The sequence below is a fragment of the Plodia interpunctella genome, chromosome 6 (assembly GCF_027563975.2).
Source record: "Plodia interpunctella isolate USDA-ARS_2022_Savannah chromosome 6, ilPloInte3.2, whole genome shotgun sequence".
Lineage (NCBI taxonomy): Eukaryota > Metazoa > Arthropoda > Insecta > Lepidoptera > Pyralidae > Plodia > Plodia interpunctella.
In genome coordinates, this window is record NC_071299.1 from 9390808 (window position 1) to 9414694 (window position 23887).

Consider the following 23887-nt stretch of genomic DNA (forward strand, 5'->3'; position numbering starts at 1 on the left):
CTCGTAGTTCTTACTCTACTCTACTTATTTACTAAAATTCTCTATAAGTCTATATTTCAAATAATTTTTCTAACAGTCATCATTGTTTAAGTCCGACTTTTACATGTTCTTGTAATAAAATTAAGTACCTATAGTTATTAACTTTTCGACATTATAAGATAGCATAGCATAAGAGTCGCGAAACTGTGTAAATAAAGGGCTTATTGGTGAAATTTAATTTCTCAAAATAGTGGCAAGACAGGATACTAGTCCATCACGAAAAGAGTTTCCAGGAAAAGCCTTTACATTTTATTTACTTTTACAATTAACACGAGACGACAAAAAGCTGGTAAAATATTTTCTTCAATTTTCTAACCAACTTGGGAACCAATATGGGCAATTTGTAAAATAGGAAGCATTACTGCACATTTATCCCGCCAGAGTACAGGATTGTATGTTAGGTATATGAAAGCTTTGCTGCCTTTTGCTATGTCGATTAAAACGCTTATTTTAGAGTACTTTATAATCCTTTCATTATGTAAGCATTCGTTCGTGAAAATATACAACACTGTAGCATATTCGGGTGCTGAAATATTGGGAAAAATCGTTTTCCATAAGATAAAAAAACTTCGAAAACTATGGGGTAGGTACGCCTCACGCTGTAAAATTTTCGAGCCAGTAAACGGTCGAAAAGAAGTTCGGAACATTTTGTGAAGATTCATTAAAATATGAACTTCATACAGATAAGATCAAAGTCAAAATCAAGTTTATATCAGTTTATGACCACAGTTGATCAAATAATGCAGAACATAACCTAAGATAGTGTTATTATTTTCAGGATAATCCACTAAATCTTTCCTTTTTCCTTTAAACTTGCACCACGATTGCGTAGAAGGTATTTTTAGTCGTAAATCTGCAACAATACTGAAAATTGACGCTCTTTGCCTCCATTGGCAATGTTTGTGTACCTTAGTTGTACCAGTACCGCCATTTGCGGTGAGCTTTGCGTAATATATATTGTATTTTTTCATAAAAGAGACCTAGGCTAGCTTTTATCTGGCTTTAAAGCATTTTTTTCTTGGTAAGTTATTAATAAAAAATATATTAAACTGTCAATGTCAAAGATTCAGAGAGTCAGATCAGATCATATGTCAAAATTACGTCGCAGCGCAGGGAAAGTTGTGCACATCAAGTTTATCATGTTTATTCAAAATTATTGAATATATAAATAAAATCACGTCTAAATACAATTCTAAGCTAACCAGCCAATACTACGGATTCTGCTGCAATCAATGTGACATCAGTAAATTTATTGACCTCAAAATAGGTTAGTATCACGATGTTAGTTGGCCAGATATTTTTCATTTAATATTTATGATTTTTCGTGGTTGGTGCGCGTATTTCTTTAGAATGACAACTACGAAGAAAGTCTATCTTACTCCCATTGGGGTGCGAGGCATGACAGTTTTAGATCGCGATAAATTCTTGCGTAATTTAATGGTGCCAATTCTCAAGGTAGCCGAGAATACTAATCTATCGAAAGTTACGCAGAGCTGCAGGTCATTCTTCCTAAAATTGGACAACTTCAAGCCTGTTCAAGATTTAGCTGGAGACGAATTATTTAAAAAATGCATTTATTTGAATCCTGAGAAGATTTCTGATTGGACTGATATCCCTGAAGAAACATGTACTGCATTAAAAGCATATGAAATTGATGAAAATAATTTTGACTCCAGAGAAGTTGAACTGTGTTATGAAAATTGGAGTTATGAGACTATTTTCAAGGCTGTTTTACCTGAAGGCAAGGAAGGTGTGAGTGGGTTTTCACAGATAGGGCATATCATACATTTGAATCTTAGAGATCATCTGTTAGACTACCGCCAGCTCATTGGTCAAGTGTTACTGGACAAATTGAAGACTTGTCGGACAGTTATCAACAAGGATAATGTTATTGATAATACCTACAGGAACTTTAGTATGGAACTTTTAGCTGGAGAAGAAAATTACATAGTCACTGTGAAGGAGAACAGATGTAACTTCAAGTTTGATTTTTCTAAAGTATATTGGAACCCCCGTTTGTGCAAAGAACATGAGAGAATATTAGATTTTCTAGAAGAAGGAGATACACTATTTGATGTTTTTGCAGGCGTTGGCCCATTCTCCATACCAGCAGCAAAAAGAAACTGCACAGTATTTGCAAATGATTTAAATCCAGAGTCTTACAACTGGTTGAATCACAATGCAAAATATAATAAAGTTGACATGAATCATTTCCAATCGTTCAATCTAGATGGGAAAGATTTTATTTGTAACATTTTTAAAGAACATATCATCCAAACTTGCCCAAATGAAGATAACAAATCGAAAATACATATTACGATGAATTTGCCGGCTTTAGCATTGGACTTTGTGAAATATTTCAAAGGATTGATAAGTGATGCGAATGTGATGGCTGACTTTGATATTGAAATAATAGTTTATGTTTATTGTTTTGTGGTTGAAGGTAATGACGCAATGGATATGTTGAATATCAGTATGGGATGTGATATGAAAAAATATGTGATAGACATTTTTAACGTTAGGAATGTGTCTCCCAAAAAGGACATGATGCGAGTTACTTTTAAGTTGACCAAAGAAGTGTTGTGTGGTATAAAGGACTGTGATGTTGTGAGTGAACCCCCGGCTAAGAAGTTATGTGTTGATGTCGACAATACAGATAAAAATATTTCTTAAAACTCGTTCAGTTCGTGGTAAAATGTGAATTTTATTAAAAATATAGTTAAGTACCATTGTATGTCATAGAATATTTTTGATATCTATTAAATCGCTATGTACATTAATTTTATTTATTTAATTTTAACCTTGACCCCGAAAATTGTATATAGTTTTCAAAGAGTACAAAGTCACAGATGTGATAAATTTAATAACAAATTGTTATCATGTTCTTATCAAGGTTATGTACTTTGTAATATTTAATCGCACATTACATTGAATGAAATTTCACTTTACAAATTTTTTTATTCAGTTTTTTATAAATTTTTTGTATCATTAAATTATTCTATTAACATGTTTTTCATATATTTAAAGATTATATCATAAATACTTAAATCTCTAAGTACAGGTTATTACTATTTCACCCTGAAACACTTGGAGCCACTAAATATTCTGGCTATCACATGATTCCATTAAGATTTTGTTTGTGAAAAATAGTCATTAAGTGTCCTCTCACTCCTCACATTATAATGTAATCGACGTAGGTATTTCTTTTCTGACGCAAGTTTTTATCCGCAGTGTGAAAAGTCTAATGGCTGCCTATATAAGCGTTTTGTTTTAATGACACGAAATCTTTACGTACGTGAGATAACAAGCACATGTATTAAATAAGCAGTAATATGTCGTATTTCGCGATAAAGATGATCAATCATTGGCGCCTATCAAAAATATATTATTTAGTCTGATTGATAGTCCCTGCGAGACACTCGTGTAATTCGAGGAACTGGTTCCGTCGACCAATAAATACATGTTAGATATCATTTAAAATCTAGACTAGATGTACTACTGCTAATATAGTACTTACCAAGGAATGTGAAGAAAATAGTGAATATTATTTTATTTATCAACGAATTTCATAATGGTCTTCCAGCATCAGTGCACATCTAGGTATTGTAAGTAGAATTATTTATCGTTTCACGACACTGTCAAAACAACTGTTAGTTTTAAAGTGTATTTGCACCAAGCAAGCAAGCGAACGTTAATTCTACCAGAATTTTCAACTATGACTGTCCAACCAAAGCCTGGTCATAGCCCAAGGCATTGATGGATGGCCAGACTGGGGATAGAATGAGCTGAGCATTCGTGCGTCTGGTGTAAATTAGCCTTTACAGAATTGTGAAACGAAGACACGAAATAAAACATAGTTGGTCCGTAGGCAGGCCTATTACTAGCTATTAATTAGGCGTATGCCTAATTGCCAAAATCGTAATCCAGGGCCTATAGTTGTTGCACAATACTTATCCTGGAAAATCTAGAAGAAGAAGAGCTTGAAGTTTGTTTACCTAATAAAGAAATCCTTGTACCTATCATTCAAAACATATAAGGTCCAAAGAGTGTGATTAGGGGAAACCCATCCGAATCATGCCACGACCTCCGTCACGGTTCGCTGGTCACTGGATTGCCGACCTTCTATTTGGCTTCACTAGCTTACGTCATATATACTAATGGTCTATTTAAATGTACATACTTACATAGGTTCTATCAATCAAAATAAAATTATGTGTATGTAATGGCAGTAGACAGCTAATTAAGTATAATTGTGGAAGTCATCTTTTTTATTGATCTACGGCGGATGTGGGTACCTATATCAATACACACCTATATCAATACCAGCGTAGTTCATATTTTGATCATGAAAAACACAATTTACATAAAATTATCACCATTCAGCAGCATTTTTTACAAATTTATTCAACCGTTTGAAATCAAGAATAAAATAGAGTTTATGTATATCAACACTAGCGGCCCGTCCCGCTCGGGTAAAAACATAATAAATTATACACCTAAACCTTCCTCAGGAACCACACTATCTATTGGTAAAAACTGCATGTAAATCCATGCATTAGTTTTTGAGTTTATCTCGAACAGACACAGACTTGTTTTATAATATATGTAATATATGTAAGGATAATACTTTACTCACTTATAACAAAATACAAACTAATAGAGGTGAATGCATCACAATGATAATTTAAAGAAAAACTAATTAAGCACCTAAAAAGGTTTCCATAAAATTTTCTAAAACACTTGACTAAATAAAAAGGCACAATATATTTTGGCCTATGACAGCATAACTCATCATCCGCATATAAATCAACTGTTGTATGTATGTTTGTTTCAGTGTGCACAATGCCGCAGAAACGTGAAGACGGTGCGGACGTGGCGTTGCCCGATATTGCGGACGTGCTCGACGAAACAGAAGCGGTATGCTGTTCTTTATACTTTCAGTTGTATCCGTATTATAAACATACATTTGTGTGAATGGATGATTATTACCTTTCAAGTTATCTGATACACACAATGGCAATGTGCTATTGTGTTTAATTAAATGTATTTGTCTCTTCTCATATTCTTGGTTATATTCGCGGCTGTGACATCACGAAGCCGAGGAGTAGCGGTAGTGATGAAAACGAACCGTTAAAAGCGAACATAAATTAACTTTCATCCCAAAGTGATAGTGATATTCCGCCGGGAGACGTATCCTAGTTACAGAAATTAAATCAAATTTAAAAATGCCGATGGCTGTGCGAAGTGGAGAAGGAAAAGTATAAATGGGCACCCTGGACTCCGACGCTCCGCTCTGCAGCTGAGAAAGAAACTAGGAAACCGCTATGACGATAGAGAAATTTAAAGAAACTACATTCTGGAAATGTTTAAGTAGTCATGCATATAATCAACTTATCATTCATGAAAAACCAAAAGAAACTTAGTAATTTAACATTTTAACTTTACAGATAATCAGACAATGCTTCAAAGAATACCAACTGCACGAGGTTTTCCTGTCCTTCAATGGGGGCAAAGACTGCACAGTTCTACTCGACATCACAATAAAAATACTACAAGACGTTTACAATAATAGAGAAAACATAGCGAAAGATCTTAAAGTAGTATACATACGGTCGCAAGGGCCCTTTAAAGAAATAGAGGAATTCGTCAAATACATCGAAAAGTATTACAATATTAAATTGGTTGTTTTCGAGGGAGAAATGAAAAATAATTTGGAAGCGTTGATAGAAGAGGACGGAAGATTGAAAGCGTCGTTGATGGGAACGAGACGGACTGATCCGTATAGTGGCCATTTAGATATTATGACAGTAAGTAGTTATTGGCGTATGCTTAATTAAACATGTAAATTAGGTGATATTGAACCCGTGAATTGTATGTTCAGCCAGGTGTTTTCGGTTACTTAAAATTCGTTATATATATGTCAGAATTAGTTCATTAGCATCTGTTCACAAAAGTATTTACAGTAAAAATAACTTTACATCCCAAAAATGTCAGGTAAATGAACGTCGCCTTGGAATCATCGTATATATTTTGAAAATTTTAAAATAACCTAACCTTTCGACTAAAGCTACAGAGTTGAACATGTCTATCTCTAGAGGTCCCAATCAGATTTGAAAAAATGTATATGATAGCTTTATAGCTACGCACATAAGAAAGTAAGGTTATCCAGAATCCTGTTTTTCCTTCTGCAATTCTAGTACGTGTTTATCTTTCTTGTATTTAGAGAAAAAGATAACAGAAAAAACTGCGGTGAAGCTTGGTTCGCCGCTTCTTCTTCACCTGCGCTTTGGAAGTCGTCATTAGACTTAAGTAATTTTTTGACGTCAATAAGTGATGTATAACATTCTAAGTTGAATATAGAGTTTTCTCGTCGACCTCTGATTTTTCTCACTTGCTTGACTTTGGCTTATAACATTGTAGTTATTATTTGTATATTTCAGAAAACAGACTCGTCATGGCCGCAGTTGATGCGGGTGTTCCCGCTGCTGAATTGGTCCTACCACCAGATATGGAGCTACCTACTGAAGTACAAAGTGCCTTATTGCAGCCTCTACGATAAAGGGTAATTTTGACACGCGTGTTATAATTTATCTTCTGTTATAATTTATCTTCCATGCTAGTGGTGCTTCCATGCTTAAAAGAACGTGTCAGCTGTTTCTCCTCCCCACAGATTGTAAAGTCAATCGAAGAAAAGTTGCTCTTTTCTAAACTAAACAAGAGATTTCTCTCATAGGCGATGAACCTGTTATTATTTAACCTCATTTCCGCCAATAAGCCCGCCATACAGTCTCCCCCTCTACCAACGAAACGTTAATTGTGAGAGATTCAAACTTTACGGTATTAGTACTCTTATAACTTACAAGTTAAAATAAGTATAAGTATAAGAAAAACTAATACGCCTATCGACCGACTCCATGGAATACTATAAAACTTCGAACAACTCCATTGAAAATATTTAGACCTAATTTTTATCATCCATACCTTGTCTAAGCTTATAAACTTAAATTAACAAATAGTATAATGTTCGATTGTTACAGTTACTAGAAACCCTACACTGCGCGTGGCCCTACGCACGCTTGGCCGGTTATTCAAATATTTGATCATAAAATTACCCAAATATTTGCAATACCCAAACTGTTTATTGGATTAGATTTATAAAACCCGCTGTTTTTAAGATGTAGAATCTCATCTTTACAGATACACATCAATAGGCAGTGTCCAAAACACGTGGCCCAACCCATCATTAGCATATAAGGACTGTTGCGGGTGTCTGTCGTACCATCCGGCCTGGTGTCTGGCGGACGCGGCGCTCGAGCGCGCGGGCCGCGGCAAACAAACTAACGGACACAAAGGGACTACACCTGGCGATGACGTTTAGATTACTAGGTTAGCTTAGAACAAATTGATCAGATTTACTTTCCAGCTTTAGACGGTGAAGATTTAAAACTGTCTCAAGTTTAAGACTCGATACATTAACCGCCCAGAATTAGGATACTGATAACTAAAAATGACATCTAAACATAGAAGGATAATGTGTTTATGGACCGTGCACAAGGAATCCGTGTGCAGCACTTTTGTTGCACAGTTGTATGGAATTGTAATGCATGTATGCACAATGCACATATGCGTTAAAATACAATATTCGAAATATACAATTTTGCTTAGCACGTGCTGGATACACGTTCGGTGTGCACGGGCCTTCACTTTAGACATCATTTAACCTTCACTTTAGGTATCTTTTTGGACGATTAGTAACAGTCAGTCGAAAATGTAAAACACAATTCCGGCCAAAATTAACGAAACGTTAGCTGCAACAAAAATTTTCATGCAAGTTCTATAACTATACGTAGATAAATTGATGATACGTAATTTCAAAAATAGCGTTTTATTTAGTCGAATTTATTTATTCAAACTGGCAACATTTTTGCTGTATTTTTTTTTTATAATTCACACCAATGAATAAAAAAATATGTGAAGATCATATGAAATTAAGCAAGTAGTACATTAATTTATTTTGTCACTAATTTTACAGGGATCTGCAATCATTGATGCTCAAACCATTATTATTTATTTGCATACTCATCACATTCTCATGTAATATGTTGTTACATATACATATATATCATAATATGCTAAGGACCTATGCTATATACCACACATGAATTTCGTGGTATCATAGACCTTTTATTTTTCTATTATTAACGTGAATGAGATATGATAACTGTTGTACATAATTATTTCTATGTAAATTGATCACAGACGTTTTAAAACATGACCCATGTTAGAAACTGCGAATATTTCTACACCATTTTATTTATTTAATTTTTAATTTGCGACGTAATAAAAAATACACACACAAATACTTAAGTACTTACACCTTTGTTTTAATTTTAAATGGTTGTGTTGCACGATTTTGTTCGAATTAAAACACTTTTAGTTACATGACTGCATTTTTATTTTAAAATCTCCTAACATTTGATTTTCAACTTCTTATCGACTGTGTTATTATATCTTATACACTGGTGTCAGTCAAGTCGCCTATAGGCATCTGACATGACTTTCACGCCATCTAGGAGCAAGTGTGTATACGACACACTAGTAAACTAAATAGTCAACCAGAGTGCAGGTTTCCTCGCGATATTTTCTTTCACACCGAACGCAAGCGCGCGAGCAAATGAATTATTGTCTTTTCATATCACATAATCCTATTAAATGTTTGTGAAACTTACTCGTAATAATATTTACATACATATGGAAACTATAAATAAAACCCGTTAATGTTTAAATTACGTTTTGGAACCCATGTCGTTAGGCTTCACATGTTTCCTAATGAATTCTTGGAAAGCGGCCACGTCCTCAGGCTTGTCGTCTGAAATAAATACCATAGGATATAACATTACAATTGAATTTAGTTTTGTTAGTTTGAGAACTTATGTACAATACGATAGGGGACCGGACAAGGAAATATGCAATATAATGATACCATTCATATATTTATAAATCAACACATATTGCGATTTTTTTTGTCTGAATTATATATTCCTGAATTCATTTTTAGAGACCCAATATTGTGATCATTTCCACATTTGTTAATTGACGTCTATGGAGAAAAGGCTGCGGTGAAGTTTGTTACGCCGCCGCTTCGTTACCTGCGCTTTGGAAGTTTGCAATAGACTTAGTTTAAATAAATTTTAGACGTCAACAAGTTATGTATATAGTCCTAAATTGAATAATTTTGAATGTGAATGAAATAAATAAGAATCAAAAATACCGTGGTCCGGTCGTTCAGCCTCGGTGCCCTCGTCGTCGCTGGAGCTGTCGTCGCCGGGGTGCTTGAGGTACAAGTCGCTGATCTCGCGGCCCGCCACCACTTCCTCTATCAGTTTCTTCTTGTCCAACACCGTGTCGGTGTCGTCTGGAATTTCACAAAAGGATTAATCAAAGCGACATTAAAAAAGATTTTGAAATAATTTCACAAAGATAATTTTAATTTATTATTTCCAATGGCATAAAAGCGCGCGGCGAAAGAAAAAAAAATTAATAACTTATGAATCCTCTGAAGTGGCCAAGGTGCTGCGCAGGCAAACCATATTTATATTCTCATATTTTGTGACGCGCATTATCATGTTTTTTTAATTTATTAACCTTTTTTTCCTTGTTTCAATTCCTCTTCTTTCATTTTCTGTTCTTCCAGTTTTTCAGCGCGCATTTTCAGCCAGTCCTCTTTGTACTCTCTGAAATAATGATATCCAATTTTATTTCCATTTAAGTAAATAAATGTACCTTTTATGTATATAGTAAATGTAATTATTTTTATATCATACTTCTCATATTCTTCCGCTGCTTCATCCACCAATTTGAAGAATTCATCTATGCCCTAAAAAGAAAATAAATGATAATTAAAACTACATATTAATATTTGTGTGTAGGCAACACCAGCATGTACAAATGGTAGAATAGCAATTCCTTATTTAAATCATTAAATCGGCATTAACCAATGTGTTCTAATTCCTGGACATACTATACTAATATTTCTTTCAGATCTCCTTAATAGGAGAGAGTGATTTAGGCAATTTTTTGCCGCGAGCCGAGTCCCGGGCAAAAGCTAGTATAAATTAAACTCACACTGCCTGTATGCGCACTGACGCCACAGCACCGAAGGTCGGTATAAAAAGAGTCAAGCGCGAGTGCCATCGACCGCGTCAGGTTCCCGATGTAGGTATTACCTCCCTCCCCGTCGCCCTCTGCGTCCAGAGCCTCCTGAAACGTCTCGAAGTCCCGCATCCATTCCACTGCATATGAATTGTCTACCACATCTGTCTGTGAAATTGTTTCAAAACAAATAAATACATAGTATAAAACAAAGTCGCTTTCTCTGTCCCTATATCCCTATGTATGCTTAAATCTTTAAAACTACGCAACTGATTTTGATGCGGGTTTTATTTATACATAGTTTGATTCCTGAGGAAGGTTTAGGTGTATAATTTATTAAGGTTTTACACGAGCGAAGCAGGGACGGGCCGCTAGTATAAATATATATAGACAAATCACACAGGTTGTGTTACCTTAACAAATAAGTCTGAGACTTGTAATATGGGATACTAACTAACACCTTACAATTTTTTTAACATGTACAGTACATGTATAGGTCAGTTTTTAATCAAGTAATGTAAAGGCATATGGCATAACTTCTTTTATGACAACTGATTTCAATGTTATACATATACAAGTTAATCATAGTAGGTACATGAAATAAAAATTTCATTTCATAGTTATCTACACACATATATGTATATAGTTATGTGTTCCATGGGTCAAGCGGGCAAAACAGCAGACAACATTAATAATATTTGAATTTCAATTTTAAAAATACTTATGAGGAAATTCTTAATTATTTTGAGGAACTCGTAAACATTACTAATGAGGAAAATCATACCTTATTCATAACAATAATGAATGGCAGCCGAGTCTTGTACAGGATGGAGCAGGCATACAGCATGTTGGACATAAAGGTGACCGGCGACACACTGCGTACGGTGTCCATGACATACACCACCACTGTGGGACATGAGGATGCTAGTGTCTCACTAACAATAGTGCCGGAGGCTGACCAAGTGAACACTTCTATTTGACCTGTTCAATTTACAAATTCATACATTTATATCCCATTATAAAGGCAAAAGTTTGTGAGTATGTTTGTTACTTATACACACTAAATTTATTAGAAACACTAGTGAAAAAATTACTGTTATAATGACAATACTTTCAAAGATAATGACAAAAATAAAATCACATGTTTCATTGACTTTCGGCTCCATACTAAATGATATCCTAATATGTGATGTCACAATTGAGTAATATCTTAGCAAATATGCTGTTTCTTTGACAGCTACCTTAAATATAGCATTTACACTGATGACTTCCTAATAAAAGTTGTTTCAACATTTTAGCTTATGATGGTTGAGATTATTTTTAACTTATTATTTTCTGCTCTTAATTTTATGGTTTATAAAATACAAATACATAAACCAATACCTGGAGTGTCTATAACACAATATTTGTGTTTCTTCCCTGCTTTCTCGATGAGTTCCACAACCTGACCGAACTTTGTGGAGAAAAGATTGAGAGCAGTGACAATACCTCCATTGGGACCCAAACCATACTGCTTCATTACTTCCTTGTAGTCCACTGTGTCTCTTATGTCTACAAGTACAAACAAAATAATCAATCATCAACTAAGATTATGAAAAAAGCTACAGACTACTAGCATTGGGCTTACCGATATTAGCAGGATATGTTACTTCTCGACAGGCAGGATCTAAGTTAATAAGGTATGGCCTTGATCCATCTACAATTTTTCCTGCGAGACGTCTTGTAAATGAAGTTTTACCAGCACCAGCCATGCCTAAAATTTTAATAAAGGAAAATAACCAATAAAACAATTATTATAAATATGGATATTGTTCACTTAAAAAATACAAATGAGCAAAATCGCGTTGACGCGAAATATCAATAATTTATTAGATTTTTAGCTTTGTTGACTAATTTTCTAACCTAAAATTATTAAGCATATCGGTTTCCTGGTTTCTTCCATGTTATCAGCTTTTCCCACTTCTGAAGACATTGTATTTATTTTCTTTCTTATCGCATATAAACCACTTACGAGTGTTATTCTATTATAGGTACGTAATTTTTTAATTTTCGATTTCTCAATTCCACAACAAACACAAAAAATGCACAGAGGAAAGGAACCCAATATTTTGATATTGACATTGACACTTGTTGACTTGACATTGACGTATCACGCATGGACACGGAGCCGCGCGCGGGGCCCTCCCATGGATTTATTAAGAATACAGTACTAATTCCATGGGCCCTTCTAAATATATGAACACGGATGACTGTTTTTTTGTACGGAGTACCTACTAATACGAAGTACTTACTAAATCCATGTGTAGTACTTACTATTCAATGGGTCAGGAACCAAGAAGTTAGGTAAGGTTTATTTTATTTAGGTTTATGTTAAATTAGTAAGGAACTGTCCAAAATAGGCACTTTATTGTCTTACAGCTAAATTATTTACAAGTTTTTTATTAAAATGTTCATTGATTTTCCTTTTCGAGATTCAGGAACATAATAGGATACATGTGGCCTAATGTAGATATTCTCTTTTGTATAATAAGTCTTAAAGTATCAGTGTAGGTCGCGGGTGGTTTGCAGGTGGACGGGTCGCGCCAATGGAGACCTAGAATAAAGAAAATATTGATATGTTGGCATACAACGCCAGCGTTCATTAAATATGATTTATCTTATTCTTTCAAAGTCAACAATGGAAACTGATAAAAAAACAAAAACAAAACGCCCCTCAGTTCAATAAGATTTCAGTTCAATAATAATAATAAAAACGAAAAGATTTTTGAGTTTATCAAAAATCTTTTTTTTTTTTGTTATCGCAATACCAAATCAAATTATCGTTATTAGTTGATAAACACCTAGTGTTGCATGCTATGTTAAAATTTTAAAAATTGTAATAACAGCTCGGCCGCCGTGGTCGAAACGCGAAACTAGAAACACCCATCTTGGACACAGCGACCTTATTTATTTTATACTCTTTACAAACAAAATGTTTATGCAAGTGTGCCTAATAGTGATTTGTCCAATTGTCCAAAACTATTATAATGAAATAATACCTGTTGAGTCGCAAGTGAAAAGTGCTGGCGATGGCACATGGTCTCTGGTGTAGTTCCATAGACAATCTCGTAGCATTTGAACAATCTGAAAAAAAATATACATTTTTACATTTACTTTTATCAAAATGTAATTTTTGTCAAAAGATTTTATTATTGTCATAGAGATCTTTTTAGCATTCAACGCGTGACAGAAATCATATACGTGCAGTAAACCGTTGAGGAGTTCCCTCGTCGGGAGCCGATGCTGCGTGCACCATTTGATCTTGCTTATCACAATTATACAATATCATGAAAAACAAGACAAGCGGAAGTAGGTCGAATTCAACTTGCAAGTTGTTATCATAGACAAACTAGCGAAACTAATCAAAAGCTTGTACTTGCAAGTTGTTTTCATAGACAAACGCTTGTAAAAACATGACTCTTCTATAGTTTACCTCGCTGGCCGTAAGTTCTGGCGCCAGTTCCAACATGTGTGACAGGGGGTGCGGTAACAGCTGACCCAAGGTCATGGTCTCCAACAGTTCCGCTAGTGCTGCCCTCTCGTGCACCAGTTCAGGCGATGTTGTGTGTCGGTCTGTGAGAAAACACATATTTTCAACACACTTCCTCGAAGTATTACGTCATCATTTCTGCTCTGCATGAAAGCCTGTCCGTAGTATTTACACAGCCGACCTTGAGAGATACGGGGGAGGAGGATCACACTCGCTTCTCATGAAGGAAAATTTGAGGAAACCCGCACACTTTTAGATGTTGAGTATATGAGTATGCATCAGACTACTGTCACTAGATGGCGGTAGGTAGGTGAGTTACCAAGCTGAGCGCTGCGGCGATGCAGCAGCGTGGCGGCGGCGGCGCGCAGCAGCGCGGACGCGAGGCACAGCGCGGGCCTCGCGGCCGCCGCGCGCCGCAGCGCCGCTCGCGACACCGCGCACCGCTCCAGCACTGAGCGCATGTACAGCTCGCGCTCGATGCTCACTTGCTGCAACACGATCTACGTGTTACCAAGTGCACACAGACTATCGAGACAGTTGCGAAAATAAATGAGTGCGCTGCCTCCTTTTGGCCGGCCACAGAGATTCCCCTAAGCAGTCGTAAACCTATTTATTAGATGAGTTTGCGCCCGAATTTTTAGGAAGAAACTGGGCAAACATTTATTTGACGGAATAAGGAATCCTCCTTCATGTAACCCAAAAACAACAGGCAATGAGCCCGCAGGTTAAACCACAAATAATAATAACATGGCCGACTCAATGGGCTTCTTACTTCCTGTTTAGCTAACTGTCAGGATGAAGGTATTTCTATAAAATAATGCTCACAGCTTCCAATGAATAGACAATAGACCCCGCACATCTAGGCAAAACCCTACCTACTACGGCAAGGATCCATGTCCCTCGCGTGTAAAGTCACCTCGCGTATAATCACAGAGAATACACGACAAAGTAACACCACTGTATTCTCTCACTAGCCTCACAGCCACTTGACTATAATCTTAAAGCAATAACTATTGTCTCCACTATCTGTGTGCACACACTAACTACACAATTAACTATGTTAAAGACACACGACACAACCACTCTGCACGACAGCGCCAGAGCAAAGTGAATCTCAAGAAGGCAACGCCCACCAAACAAGATTTGAATGACACTTTTGTCTAATGAATGAAACGGTTCATTTCATTCCTTCGCTAACTGAACCTAACACTCCGACATATTCATTTACAACTTAAATCCATCATAAACATTATAACATACAACAGAAATACCTTGGTGAAGTCTTCGTCTGGCCACGGCAGCCCATTGTACATGACGTCGGGAGACACCAGCTCGACCAGAAGCAGGGACAGAGACGTCGCACCTTCCACTATACCGCTGTTACCGTCCTGCACCAACAAATACATAAATCCTTTATTTTTTTCCTACAACTTTTTTTATATTGCGTGAATGTTTACGAGATAAAAAGACTAGGATTGTCGATATCAAAAATTATCCTTTCAAGCGCGATTGGAAGGGTGCAAATATTGCAAAGTACACAATATTAAACTAAAATATTTTTTTAAATATATACGAGTACACACAGTTATTTTTATACAAACAAATGTATAGTTTGAAAGAAGTAAATAGATAAATATAAACCACTCACCATACAAGACATAAGCGCGCCCATCAGCAACTCATTATTGGTGGTCAGTATCGGCGGTATGTCTTCGGAGTGAGAATCGTTGCGCTCGCGCACGCCCTTGCCGATTATTCCCGCGTGGAATACTGAAGTGTGCGACTGCGTCAGCTGCGTTATTCCACCCTGCACAGATTATATAGCGTCGGTCAGATGTTATATGTAATGCAGGGTAAAGTCAGTCATTTTTCGAATGTTTTCCGTCAAGTCAAAAGGCATTAGCCAAAACAGATGTTGTATTCGATTGTTGTTTGGGAAAGTTCGCAGCTATGGAATTATTATTATGTACCAAGTTATCACGTGTGTAAAGCAATTTATAAATAGGTTTTGCAGATGCTTTAATCCTGTAATATCACGCTGTAATGTCTATATTAATATTACAAATTCGATATTCATGTTGTCGATATTAATGTCTATATTAATGTAACTTATAACTAATTTGTGAATGGTGCAATAAAGAGTTTATCTATCTATCTATCTATTCTGTCTGTCACGCTCTCACAAACCGCTTGACAGATATCAATAAAATTTGTAACACAATTAGTCAACGACCCACGGTCAATCACAGGCTGCCGCTGGTGGAGTTTCAAGCGACCGCTAGTAATAAATAAATAACGTCATACACTCACATGTTTCTGGTTGAGGTGTATGAGCAGCTGGTCTCTCGGCCAGCGGTCGCCGTCAGCCGACCGGCTTCCGAACGCGTGCTGGTGCCGGAACATAGCGCCCTCCAGCAGGGAGCGGAGGGCGAGGCGCGAGGCCACCTTGCTGTGCGCGCACAGCTTGCGGATCAGGCGGCAGGCCGCTTGCACACCGCGGAGTTTGTCTAAGATTGCTGGGGACAAATACAAATGTTAAGGTATAAAAATACCGAACAGTGAGTGAGTACTACTCTCTAATGAAAATACTGTACGTCGGCGTGAAAAGAGATGAATTAATTCAGCCGAACTGGCATGGGCCCGATAGCTCAGTGGTCAAGAGCACTGTCCCAGATAGACAGGCGCGCGAGTTCAATTCCCGCTCGATTCCAGATTTTTTTTCATCTCATTATTATTTTCAAAAATAAGTTAAAAAGCATGTGCGTGACATGTATAACAAATCCGTTTAAAATAAACCAATCAGGAAAGTAGACCGTTTGGACATATTTAAAAAGTAGACCTGTAGAAATTTTCTGTAGGCGCAGATCGCGGCAGGTGTCTTGTATGTCACACAGTTTGTTGAAATAATGTTAGCACTCAAGATTCGACCAACTACACACAAACAAACAAGTAAAAAGATTATAGATACAAAAGTGAACACTGTGGCTTAATTAAAGTCATGTTACATGTCACAAGTCTAGGAATATTTTTTGGTAAAATTTTATCTAGTCAAGTTTTTATATAAGTAACAAAGAGGAAATGTCGCCAGCCTTCTGGGGAACTTTACCGCACGACGACGGCGATTTAGTATAAATTTTTTATTTAAATTAATTTAGTATTTATTATTTTAGTTTTAATTTTTAATTATAGTACTTATGTTATAAATACTTATATAAAAACTTGACTAGATAAAATTTTACGAAAAATATTCCTAGACTCGTGCATGAAAGATGACTGTAATAACAAAAGTGGATAAACTAACCTTTTTCATGAAGACACCTGAAGAAATAATTGACGGTAGCCTGGACGACCTTCAGGATGACCTCCACACTGGGAGGTGGAGCTTTTGTGCCTGACATGTCTACTCTGTCTAAAACCTGACAGAAAAACAACATTTATACATTTTCTATATGTTGCTTTGATTTTTCTGGCGATTATATTACTAGATGTCGCCCGAGGCTACACTCCGGTGGGAATTTTGAGATAAAATATAGCCTATAGCAATCTTGGATAATGTAACTTTCTAATGGTGAAAGAATTTTTGAAATCGGTTCGGTAGTTTCTGAGATTACCCGCCTCATAAACATAAAAACATACAAACGCTTACCTCTTTATAATAATAGTATAGATTTGTAAGATATACATATAAGTGTTACCTCAAAAGATTCAAAGAGCTCATTAAACTAGCATGTTTTAAAACGTATTAACGAAGGGTTACACATACAAAACAGTATATTAGACCGTGTGAAGATGGACAGAGTCGTTAGTTAAATATAAAACTAGCGGGCTCTCCCGGCTTCGTTCGGTTAAAACAATAATAAATTATAATACACCTAAATCTTCCTTATTAATCACTCCATCTATTGGTAAAGAGTAAATTGCATGAAAAATCTGTGCAATAATTTTTGAATTTATCGGGAATAGACAGACAGACGCGGCAAATTACTTTTTTATAATATGTAAAAAATGTTACACTTCGTCTGAGACAAATACGGCTCAAAGCTCTGTGGCAGAGGAATCAACTGGAAAAACGCTCAGGTAAGACAGAGAGAAAGATACCATACAACTGGGGGGCTACCATGAAACATAAAATACGTATCACGTCATTGCGTTCATCATTGATATTGGAATAAGAGACAACATTGAACGTTAGTAACGTCCTACGCGTTGTTTGTTTCGTGTATCGTGGTAGGCCTTCTGTAATTCTTACCTCAGTTAAAGCGTGACATGTGGGCATTTCATCGAGCGAAGCCATGGTACATTCAGGTTTGGTTCTCAACAAGGACGTATATTCAGCGAGGGCGCCACCGATCCTGTACAAATTCGCTTCGACCGCGCGCCCGAACGGACGCGTGCGCAAGTGCGGCACGCGAGATGAGTTTTCCCATCTACCAATAACGATTTTTACTTTAGACTGACGAACATTTACAGGAAAAACTAGGTATACAAACATGACTTTAATAACATTATTAATGCAAAAATATGAAAAAAATGATGAATTACTTTTTTGATGTTTGAATACACAAATGAAATAAAATCTGTCTATGAAATAAATATATATATATATCTCAAATTTCGAAGAGAACGCAGCGCTTCGCTCTCTTTGAAAATTCGACATAATTTGTACAACATATGTTCAAGATGTATTCTATCGCCCATTAGATTTGCAGCATTAAGTAACAAACATCTATACAAACTCACGTACAAACTTTCGCATTTATATAGTGGATTAATGTCTGTATTCTGATAATCCACGTAAAATGAAATACAACTTTCATGTACAGCAAGATCAATCATTATTATAAAATACAATAATAATTTATTGTACAAATTAATCACTAATAATTTGTCATATAATCACAAAATTTACCACAAATAATATTATTATTTCCATAAATTTCTAATTGGTACATAAACTATAATATGTTGCTAAAATCAAACAAAAATCTCACCTCAACAATTTGATGATATTCAAGCAGAAATGATGCAGATAAGTTTTCTGATCCTCCGGCACGTTTCCCTCAATGAAGCACCTCTTGATCTCTGTGTCAGAAATCATCACGTCCCTCAGCGCGTACTCCACTCCTGTCTTTATAAAGTTCTGGTATCGTTCCGTGTCCATGTTGATGTCCATAGAGTCCCCGGGCACGTGCATAGTGATCGTGCCAGAGACAATACGGACGAGCAAAGCGAGAGTTGAGTCGGAGCGGGAGTGCTGGAGCAAGTAGCTGATAGTGCGGGCCAGCTCTATGGGCAGGTTGTAACCTACAAGTGGTTAGGAATGATTATTATTATTATTATTTTTTTTTTATAAAATGTGATTGCCAGCATCATCACAATTTATCTTTTTTTTTCCAACATGAAACTATAGAAAATAGCGCAGCCCACACTGTCAAGAACATTTAGGTGCAAGGTACATATATTATTACTATATAACAAGCATACTCTTGAACCAACACCACAGTTAAAAGAAATCTTTCATATGTGGCCCGACCTCTCTTATGTATTGCGAGCTATATACATATGTATAATATAACGTGTAATCATACCTTTCACCATCCAAGAGAAGTCAGACTACAGATGAAAGATATAGATATATAAGTATTTTACTTCCAAAACTTTTTAGCAGCGCAGACTCCAGTATTATATAGTTACATGTTCCCAATTACATTTGTTAATTAAACATTTACTATGTACATACATACCGATATTGAACATTAAATGGTTTCAAGGCTAAGGTTTTAAAATGTTCGAACACAGACGTTTTAACCACTCGACCGCAAGTTTTGTATACTCACAGACCAATATAAGAATCCTCGCCAAAGAATATTGCTCTAGTTTATTCCCAGTAAGCAGTTTCTCCCGAACTATATCTATCTCTTCCGCTGCGCTCACCAGCAACGGGATACTTTTTTCTGGATACAAACTCTCGAACTCCAACTTCTGGAGGAGATATTCTAAAAAAAAACATTTGTCAATGTCAAAATTATATTATGGCACCGTAGGCTGTACACAAGTAAAGAGAAAAGGAACTGTTCCTAACTAATGTCATGATCCGATCAGAATAAAAAATTGACAGTTAAACATCAAAACATGCTCTATTATTCACTATTAGTAAAAAAAACAAACAAATGCTCACGTATACTGAAAATGAAAAAAAACCTCACCCAACAACTGTGTGCAGAAGATATTCCTCCGCGCATGTGTCAACAGCAGCAATAGACATCGGACGTGCGCGCGCATGAGCAGAGTGACCAGCGACGATGGACCCACGCCCTCCCACGAGGCGCTATGGCGGTGAGTCGCGCACAGAACGCACACGCGCTCCATTAACTCGTCTGTCACTGTCAAAATATAAGAAAAAGGTATAGGGTACCTGACGAACTAAATATAGAGAAGCTTCTCCACTCGTTTGCCTCAGCCCCGCGTATCGTCATACAACTTTTGCTACCGAAATAGCATTTTTTTTTAAATTGATTTTGAAATAGAATTACGAGATATATTACTTACGTGTCTGTTCGATATCTTGGGTCAAAGCCTTCAATACTATGTCAGATTTTGATGCCAGATTCAATAAATAAGGTATTACGTCTCTTTTCTTCTCTAGTTTACTATCTTCTTTTATTGCTTCCTGTTAGAAATTATAATAATTAAAGCATTGTTTCAGTAATCATATTTTTGTCACTGCAACTAGAGTTCTCAGATGCTAATAAAAATTATGATATTTTTGAAAAAAATATTTTTTTTTGTTTTAACTTATTTAAGTTATGTTTTAACACCATATTATAAATAATGGTAAAACTAAGGTCACGTATTTGCTAATAAACAATATTTATCAGTCAACATAACAATTGAATGGCAAGACAAACAGATATGTGAACTCACATGGAACAAGTCGACCAAAGCGGCGCGGATGTGGAGCAGCGCAGGCGGATGATGCGCGAGATGCGCGAGCACGTCGCGCGCAGTGTCGGCGCCGTGCGCGAGCGCGCGCGGCGCCACCAACGCCGGCTCCGCGCGCCCCACCCATCCCACCGCCCACGACCACCCCCAACACCCTACATCGTACATTCCTAATTCGCAAACGTCTTATGCCAGCAACTCCACACGTGCCGACGCCAATGCGTGAACATTGCATAGTTGGTATTAGTGCTTCTATTTACCGCAATGAAAAACCAGCAATGTATATTGAATCCGACAACCTGTTCGACGACAGTGTGGAGCCGGCACTAGACTACGTGAAACGCTACTACAAGACCACGTCTATCGATTGGAAAACTGTGACACATGTCAATGTTACATGTATTTTTTAAATTGGTGCAAAGATAGAATCAACTTCAAGTCTTATCACTGTATTCCAGTCAAACAATAGGTCTTGCCGTAGTCTAAGCCCTAGGACATCAATAGTACTATTGATAGATGCATCAGCACCAATACTGCTGATAGTAACAAAAATATCAATAATATAAAGAAGTAAACAATCTACCTCTAAAGTATAAAAAATATTATTGATTATTTTTGTCATTCATCGTTTAAGAATGTTGTTCTTGTCAGTGGAGTTACTTCCATCTCTTTCTGTCCTCAGCCATTGCTTTGACCTCCCTGTACGACATCAATCTTGCTCCCTCCTTTATTTGGTCCATATAAGCCCTTCTTGGCTTTCATTTTAGTCTTTCTAATTTTATTTTAGACTATTAATAATCTGACTAGTGCATGGGAATAAGTAAATTGAATTGAAATTTGAAGTAATAATATTGTTTTAGCTTCAAGCTATCAAACATATTACACAGGATAATTAAAGTAAAAGAATATGTGTCTAATTTTGCAAAAAATAATTTTGTGGTTAAAGTCTTGGTTACATGATGAAATTAATATTAAATTAAATTCACTAAACTCAACCAAAAAACACACACAATTCATCCAAACCACAATAAATATGCCAACAACAAAACATACCTAGCATCATGTCAATGCATTTTGTTCTCTCTTCAGAATTCAATAAAGTTAAATTTTGAGTGGTGATGTCCAGTAATACTCTGATTGGGTCTGCATTTTGAAGAGTTGTATCTGCAAAAAAAAGTATTTATTTGAACACTTTATTCATAAGTTATGTCCCCTGATTTCTTCATGTGTATACACAATGTTCCTACCTACATGTTATATAGCTAAAACTAATAAAATTGAATTTTCATGATTATTGGTTAAGTGTTCCATGGGTATTGATTCCCCTGCAAAATTGCGAAATATCCAAGATAAATACTGCTATTATGTTGAGGACTTCAAGCCATAGGGCCCTGAAGGGCCATGAAGCCCGCAATGTAGTTTTTTTTTCTGCCGAATGAGTCCAGATTTAAGTATTTGATATAAATTTCGACTTGATACCTATACTATCAGTGTTCCTGAGCAAAAGGATCTTGACAAAGGACAATGCATTGATCCTATAAGGATCCCTTTTATTTTTTGAGGTTTGGAACACTAAAAATAATGTCAGTTTATCAATCACTCCTTACTTGGTACATTAGACATCTTTTTGGAAATATCCATAATGAGATTGATACACCATGGAGATATGAACGGAGCCCATGACTCGCCCAGGCTGCATAGCTCTGGACCAATTATAGTAACACTCTCAAGTGAAGGGTTTGTTGTTCCCTCTGCCTGAAAAATTTAATATAATTTTAGTGTATCTATTCAAGACAAAAGATTACAAAACAGAAAATAAAGATACAGAGGCAGTAAGAGGCTTTGCCACAAGGCACACTTCACTTCAATCAAGTAAAGTAAGTTAAAAAAGTTTCTTGTTTTCTATCTACCACATTTTTTATTTGGTATAGGTATAAAAAAAAACTTTCCTTTTAAATTACTCAGTAGAAGAATAAACTCTAACATTGGTCACAGGTGAATGTTGTGTTGAACCAGGAAAAATGTATGGCACTTACCCCAAAATCAGTCTGGTTGACAGCAACACTAACTGCATCTTGGAAAACCATAGCGAAATACTCCAAAACAGCATCACGAGCTGCTGGAAACGTTTTTAGCAGCGAAATTCCAGTCTTAGTAAGGTCCAACGCATTTTGGAGATTTCTCTTTGAAATGCCGTATATAAAATTGTTAAGATCTGCGGATAAAGCTGAAGATTTCGTCTGTGCAGCCATTTTAAGGCTACTTCTTTTTAAATCACAGTAAAAATTGTGTAATAAAATATAAAATAACAAACACGGTCTCACCGATTGCCGACAACGACAAGCATTTTCTGTCATCATATGTCAGTCGCGTGTCATCGTCATCCTGACAAATGTCATTTCGTAGAAAAGTAAAAAATATTTTTTTAGGCACATGATTCATGTGACATGAATCCTACAAATCCAAATTCTTCGTTTCATTCTGTGGTTTCATTAGTCATATTTAAAGCAATACTTTCATAATGGTATTTCAGGTATATAGCCTCATTTTCATATTTATTTTTTACATTACATTTTATACACATTTCAAGAAAATAATTTAATAAATTAATGAATTAATACAATAAATAAACAATTGCGCTATGTAGTTATACCATAGTTATACTCATATGCATGCTAACTATAATAGGTAGCTGCACCCCGCGGTGTTACTCCCGTAACACCCCCGTGCATAAAAAAGGAAATTTAAAAAATACCTATTTTAATAAATACCGCGTACTTTCGGCATAAAAGCTTAGCATAAAAAAGTAATTTTCATAAAAATTTGCCCAGCCGTTTGAGAGTGAAGAACTAACTAACATACTCATAAACTTTGGTCTACTATAGCTACTATTTTTCACAAATCAAAATTGTATACCTACTTTACTACTAAATATGCTAATATTATAAATTCGAAATGTTCGAAAGTATGTGTTTTACGCTTTCATACTTAGTTACCTACTCGTAAACCGCTGAATCGATTTTGATGAATGGGTAGTTCAAGACCTAACTTCAAACATACCTATCTATTAGGTAGAAATTTGCTGAAAAGTTGGTGAAAATGCTAATTTCACAAATGCACAATACATTTTGGTGCAGGCGTAGGTAACTGTGGGAATTAGCTAGTATCAATCTGTTTTTCTTCATAATTATGTTTTGTATTTTTCTTTATCTTCATAGTCGTGTT

General features: G+C 36.0%; 4 protein-coding genes across 7 annotated transcripts; 2 read left to right on the plus strand and 2 right to left on the minus strand.

Moving 5' to 3' along the window:
- The first annotated feature begins 1121 nt into the window (after positions 1-1121).
- Positions 1122-8481, plus strand: Flad2 (Flavin adenine dinucleotide synthetase 2). Of its 3 annotated transcripts, none has more exons than XM_053746375.2 (5): positions 1122-1306; positions 4874-4956; positions 5487-5846; positions 6480-6601; positions 7237-8481. In XM_053746375.2, exons 2-5 carry the CDS (start codon positions 4882-4884, stop codon positions 7415-7417), a joined length of 738 nt encoding a protein of 245 aa, XP_053602350.1. In that variant the 5' UTR covers positions 1122-1306; positions 4874-4881; the 3' UTR covers positions 7418-8481. The 3 variants fall into 3 exon arrangements, with proteins under 3 accessions (XP_053602350.1, XP_053602349.1, XP_053602351.1); XM_053746374.2 differs by lacking the exon at positions 1122-1306 and adding an exon at positions 3441-3644; XM_053746376.2 differs by lacking the exon at positions 1122-1306 and adding an exon at positions 3443-3639.
- On the plus strand, positions 1304-2819 carry LOC128670588 (uncharacterized protein). The gene has a single exon (XM_053746370.2). It carries the CDS (start codon positions 1354-1356, stop codon positions 2710-2712), a length of 1359 nt encoding a protein of 452 aa, XP_053602345.1. The 5' UTR covers positions 1304-1353; the 3' UTR covers positions 2713-2819.
- LOC128670589 (uncharacterized protein) lies at positions 8471-12306 on the minus strand. Of its 2 annotated transcripts, none has more exons than XM_053746373.2 (9): positions 12203-12306; positions 11819-11944; positions 11575-11742; positions 10976-11172; positions 10165-10359; positions 9864-9916; positions 9685-9773; positions 9311-9454; positions 8471-8908 (listed from the first exon to the last, which is right to left on the minus strand). In XM_053746373.2, the coding sequence occupies exons 2-9, from the start codon at positions 11940-11942 to the stop codon at positions 8826-8828; spliced, it is 1053 nt and encodes a 350-aa protein (XP_053602348.1). In that variant the 5' UTR covers positions 11943-11944; positions 12203-12306; the 3' UTR covers positions 8471-8825. The 2 variants fall into 2 exon arrangements, with proteins under 2 accessions (XP_053602348.1, XP_053602347.1); XM_053746372.1 differs by having other exon boundaries at positions 12094-12302.
- A 274-nt stretch (positions 12307-12580) lies between these two features.
- Positions 12581-23001, minus strand: omd (oocyte maintenance defects). The gene is made up of 17 exons (XM_053746369.1): positions 22699-23001; positions 22270-22417; positions 21716-21826; positions 20645-20817; positions 20270-20390; positions 19927-20103; positions 19558-19716; positions 18712-19024; positions 17970-18147; positions 17022-17136; positions 16031-16236; positions 15369-15527; positions 14992-15108; positions 14040-14208; positions 13664-13803; positions 13230-13314; positions 12581-12784 (listed from the first exon to the last, which is right to left on the minus strand). Exons 1-17 carry the CDS (start codon positions 22912-22914, stop codon positions 12642-12644), a joined length of 2730 nt encoding a protein of 909 aa, XP_053602344.1. The 5' UTR covers positions 22915-23001; the 3' UTR covers positions 12581-12641.
- Positions 23002-23887: the final 886 nt, after the last annotated feature.

Excerpts from the sequence above, each read along its gene's own strand:
- LOC128670588 (XM_053746370.2), top strand. The coding sequence starts at position 1,354 with ATGATTTTTCGTGGTTGGTGCGCGTATTTCTTTAGAATGACAACTACG.
- Flad2 (XM_053746374.2), top strand. The coding sequence starts at position 3,611 with ATGGTCTTCCAGCATCAGTGCACATCTAGGTATT. Across the intron at positions 5,847-6,479 it reads GCCATTTAGATATTATGACA|AAAACAGACTCGTCATGGCC; the intron begins GTAAGTAGTTAT and ends TGTATATTTCAG. Across the intron at positions 6,602-7,236 it reads TGCAGCCTCTACGATAAAGG|ATACACATCAATAGGCAGTG; the intron begins GTAATTTTGACA and ends TCATCTTTACAG.
- LOC128670589 (XM_053746372.1), bottom strand. The coding sequence starts at position 12,163 with ATGTCTTCAGAAGTGGGAAAAGCTGATAACATGGAAGAAACCAGGAAA. Across the intron at positions 9,455-9,684 it reads ATTGAAACAAGGAAAAAAAG|ACGACACCGACACGGTGTTG; the intron begins GTTAATAAATTA and ends GTGAAATTCCAG. Across the intron at positions 8,909-9,310 it reads GGCTGAACGACCGGACCACG|ACGACAAGCCTGAGGACGTG; the intron begins GTATTTTTGATT and ends TATTTATTTCAG.
- omd (XM_053746369.1), bottom strand. The coding sequence starts at position 22,914 with ATGGCTGCACAGACGAAATCTTCAGCTTTATCCGCAGATCTTAACAAT. Across the intron at positions 15,528-16,030 it reads TACACCTCAACCAGAAACAT|GGTGGAATAACGCAGCTGAC; the intron begins GTGAGTGTATGA and ends TAATCTGTGCAG. Across the intron at positions 15,109-15,368 it reads GCGCGCTTATGTCTTGTATG|GACGGTAACAGCGGTATAGT; the intron begins GTGAGTGGTTTA and ends TTGTTGGTGCAG.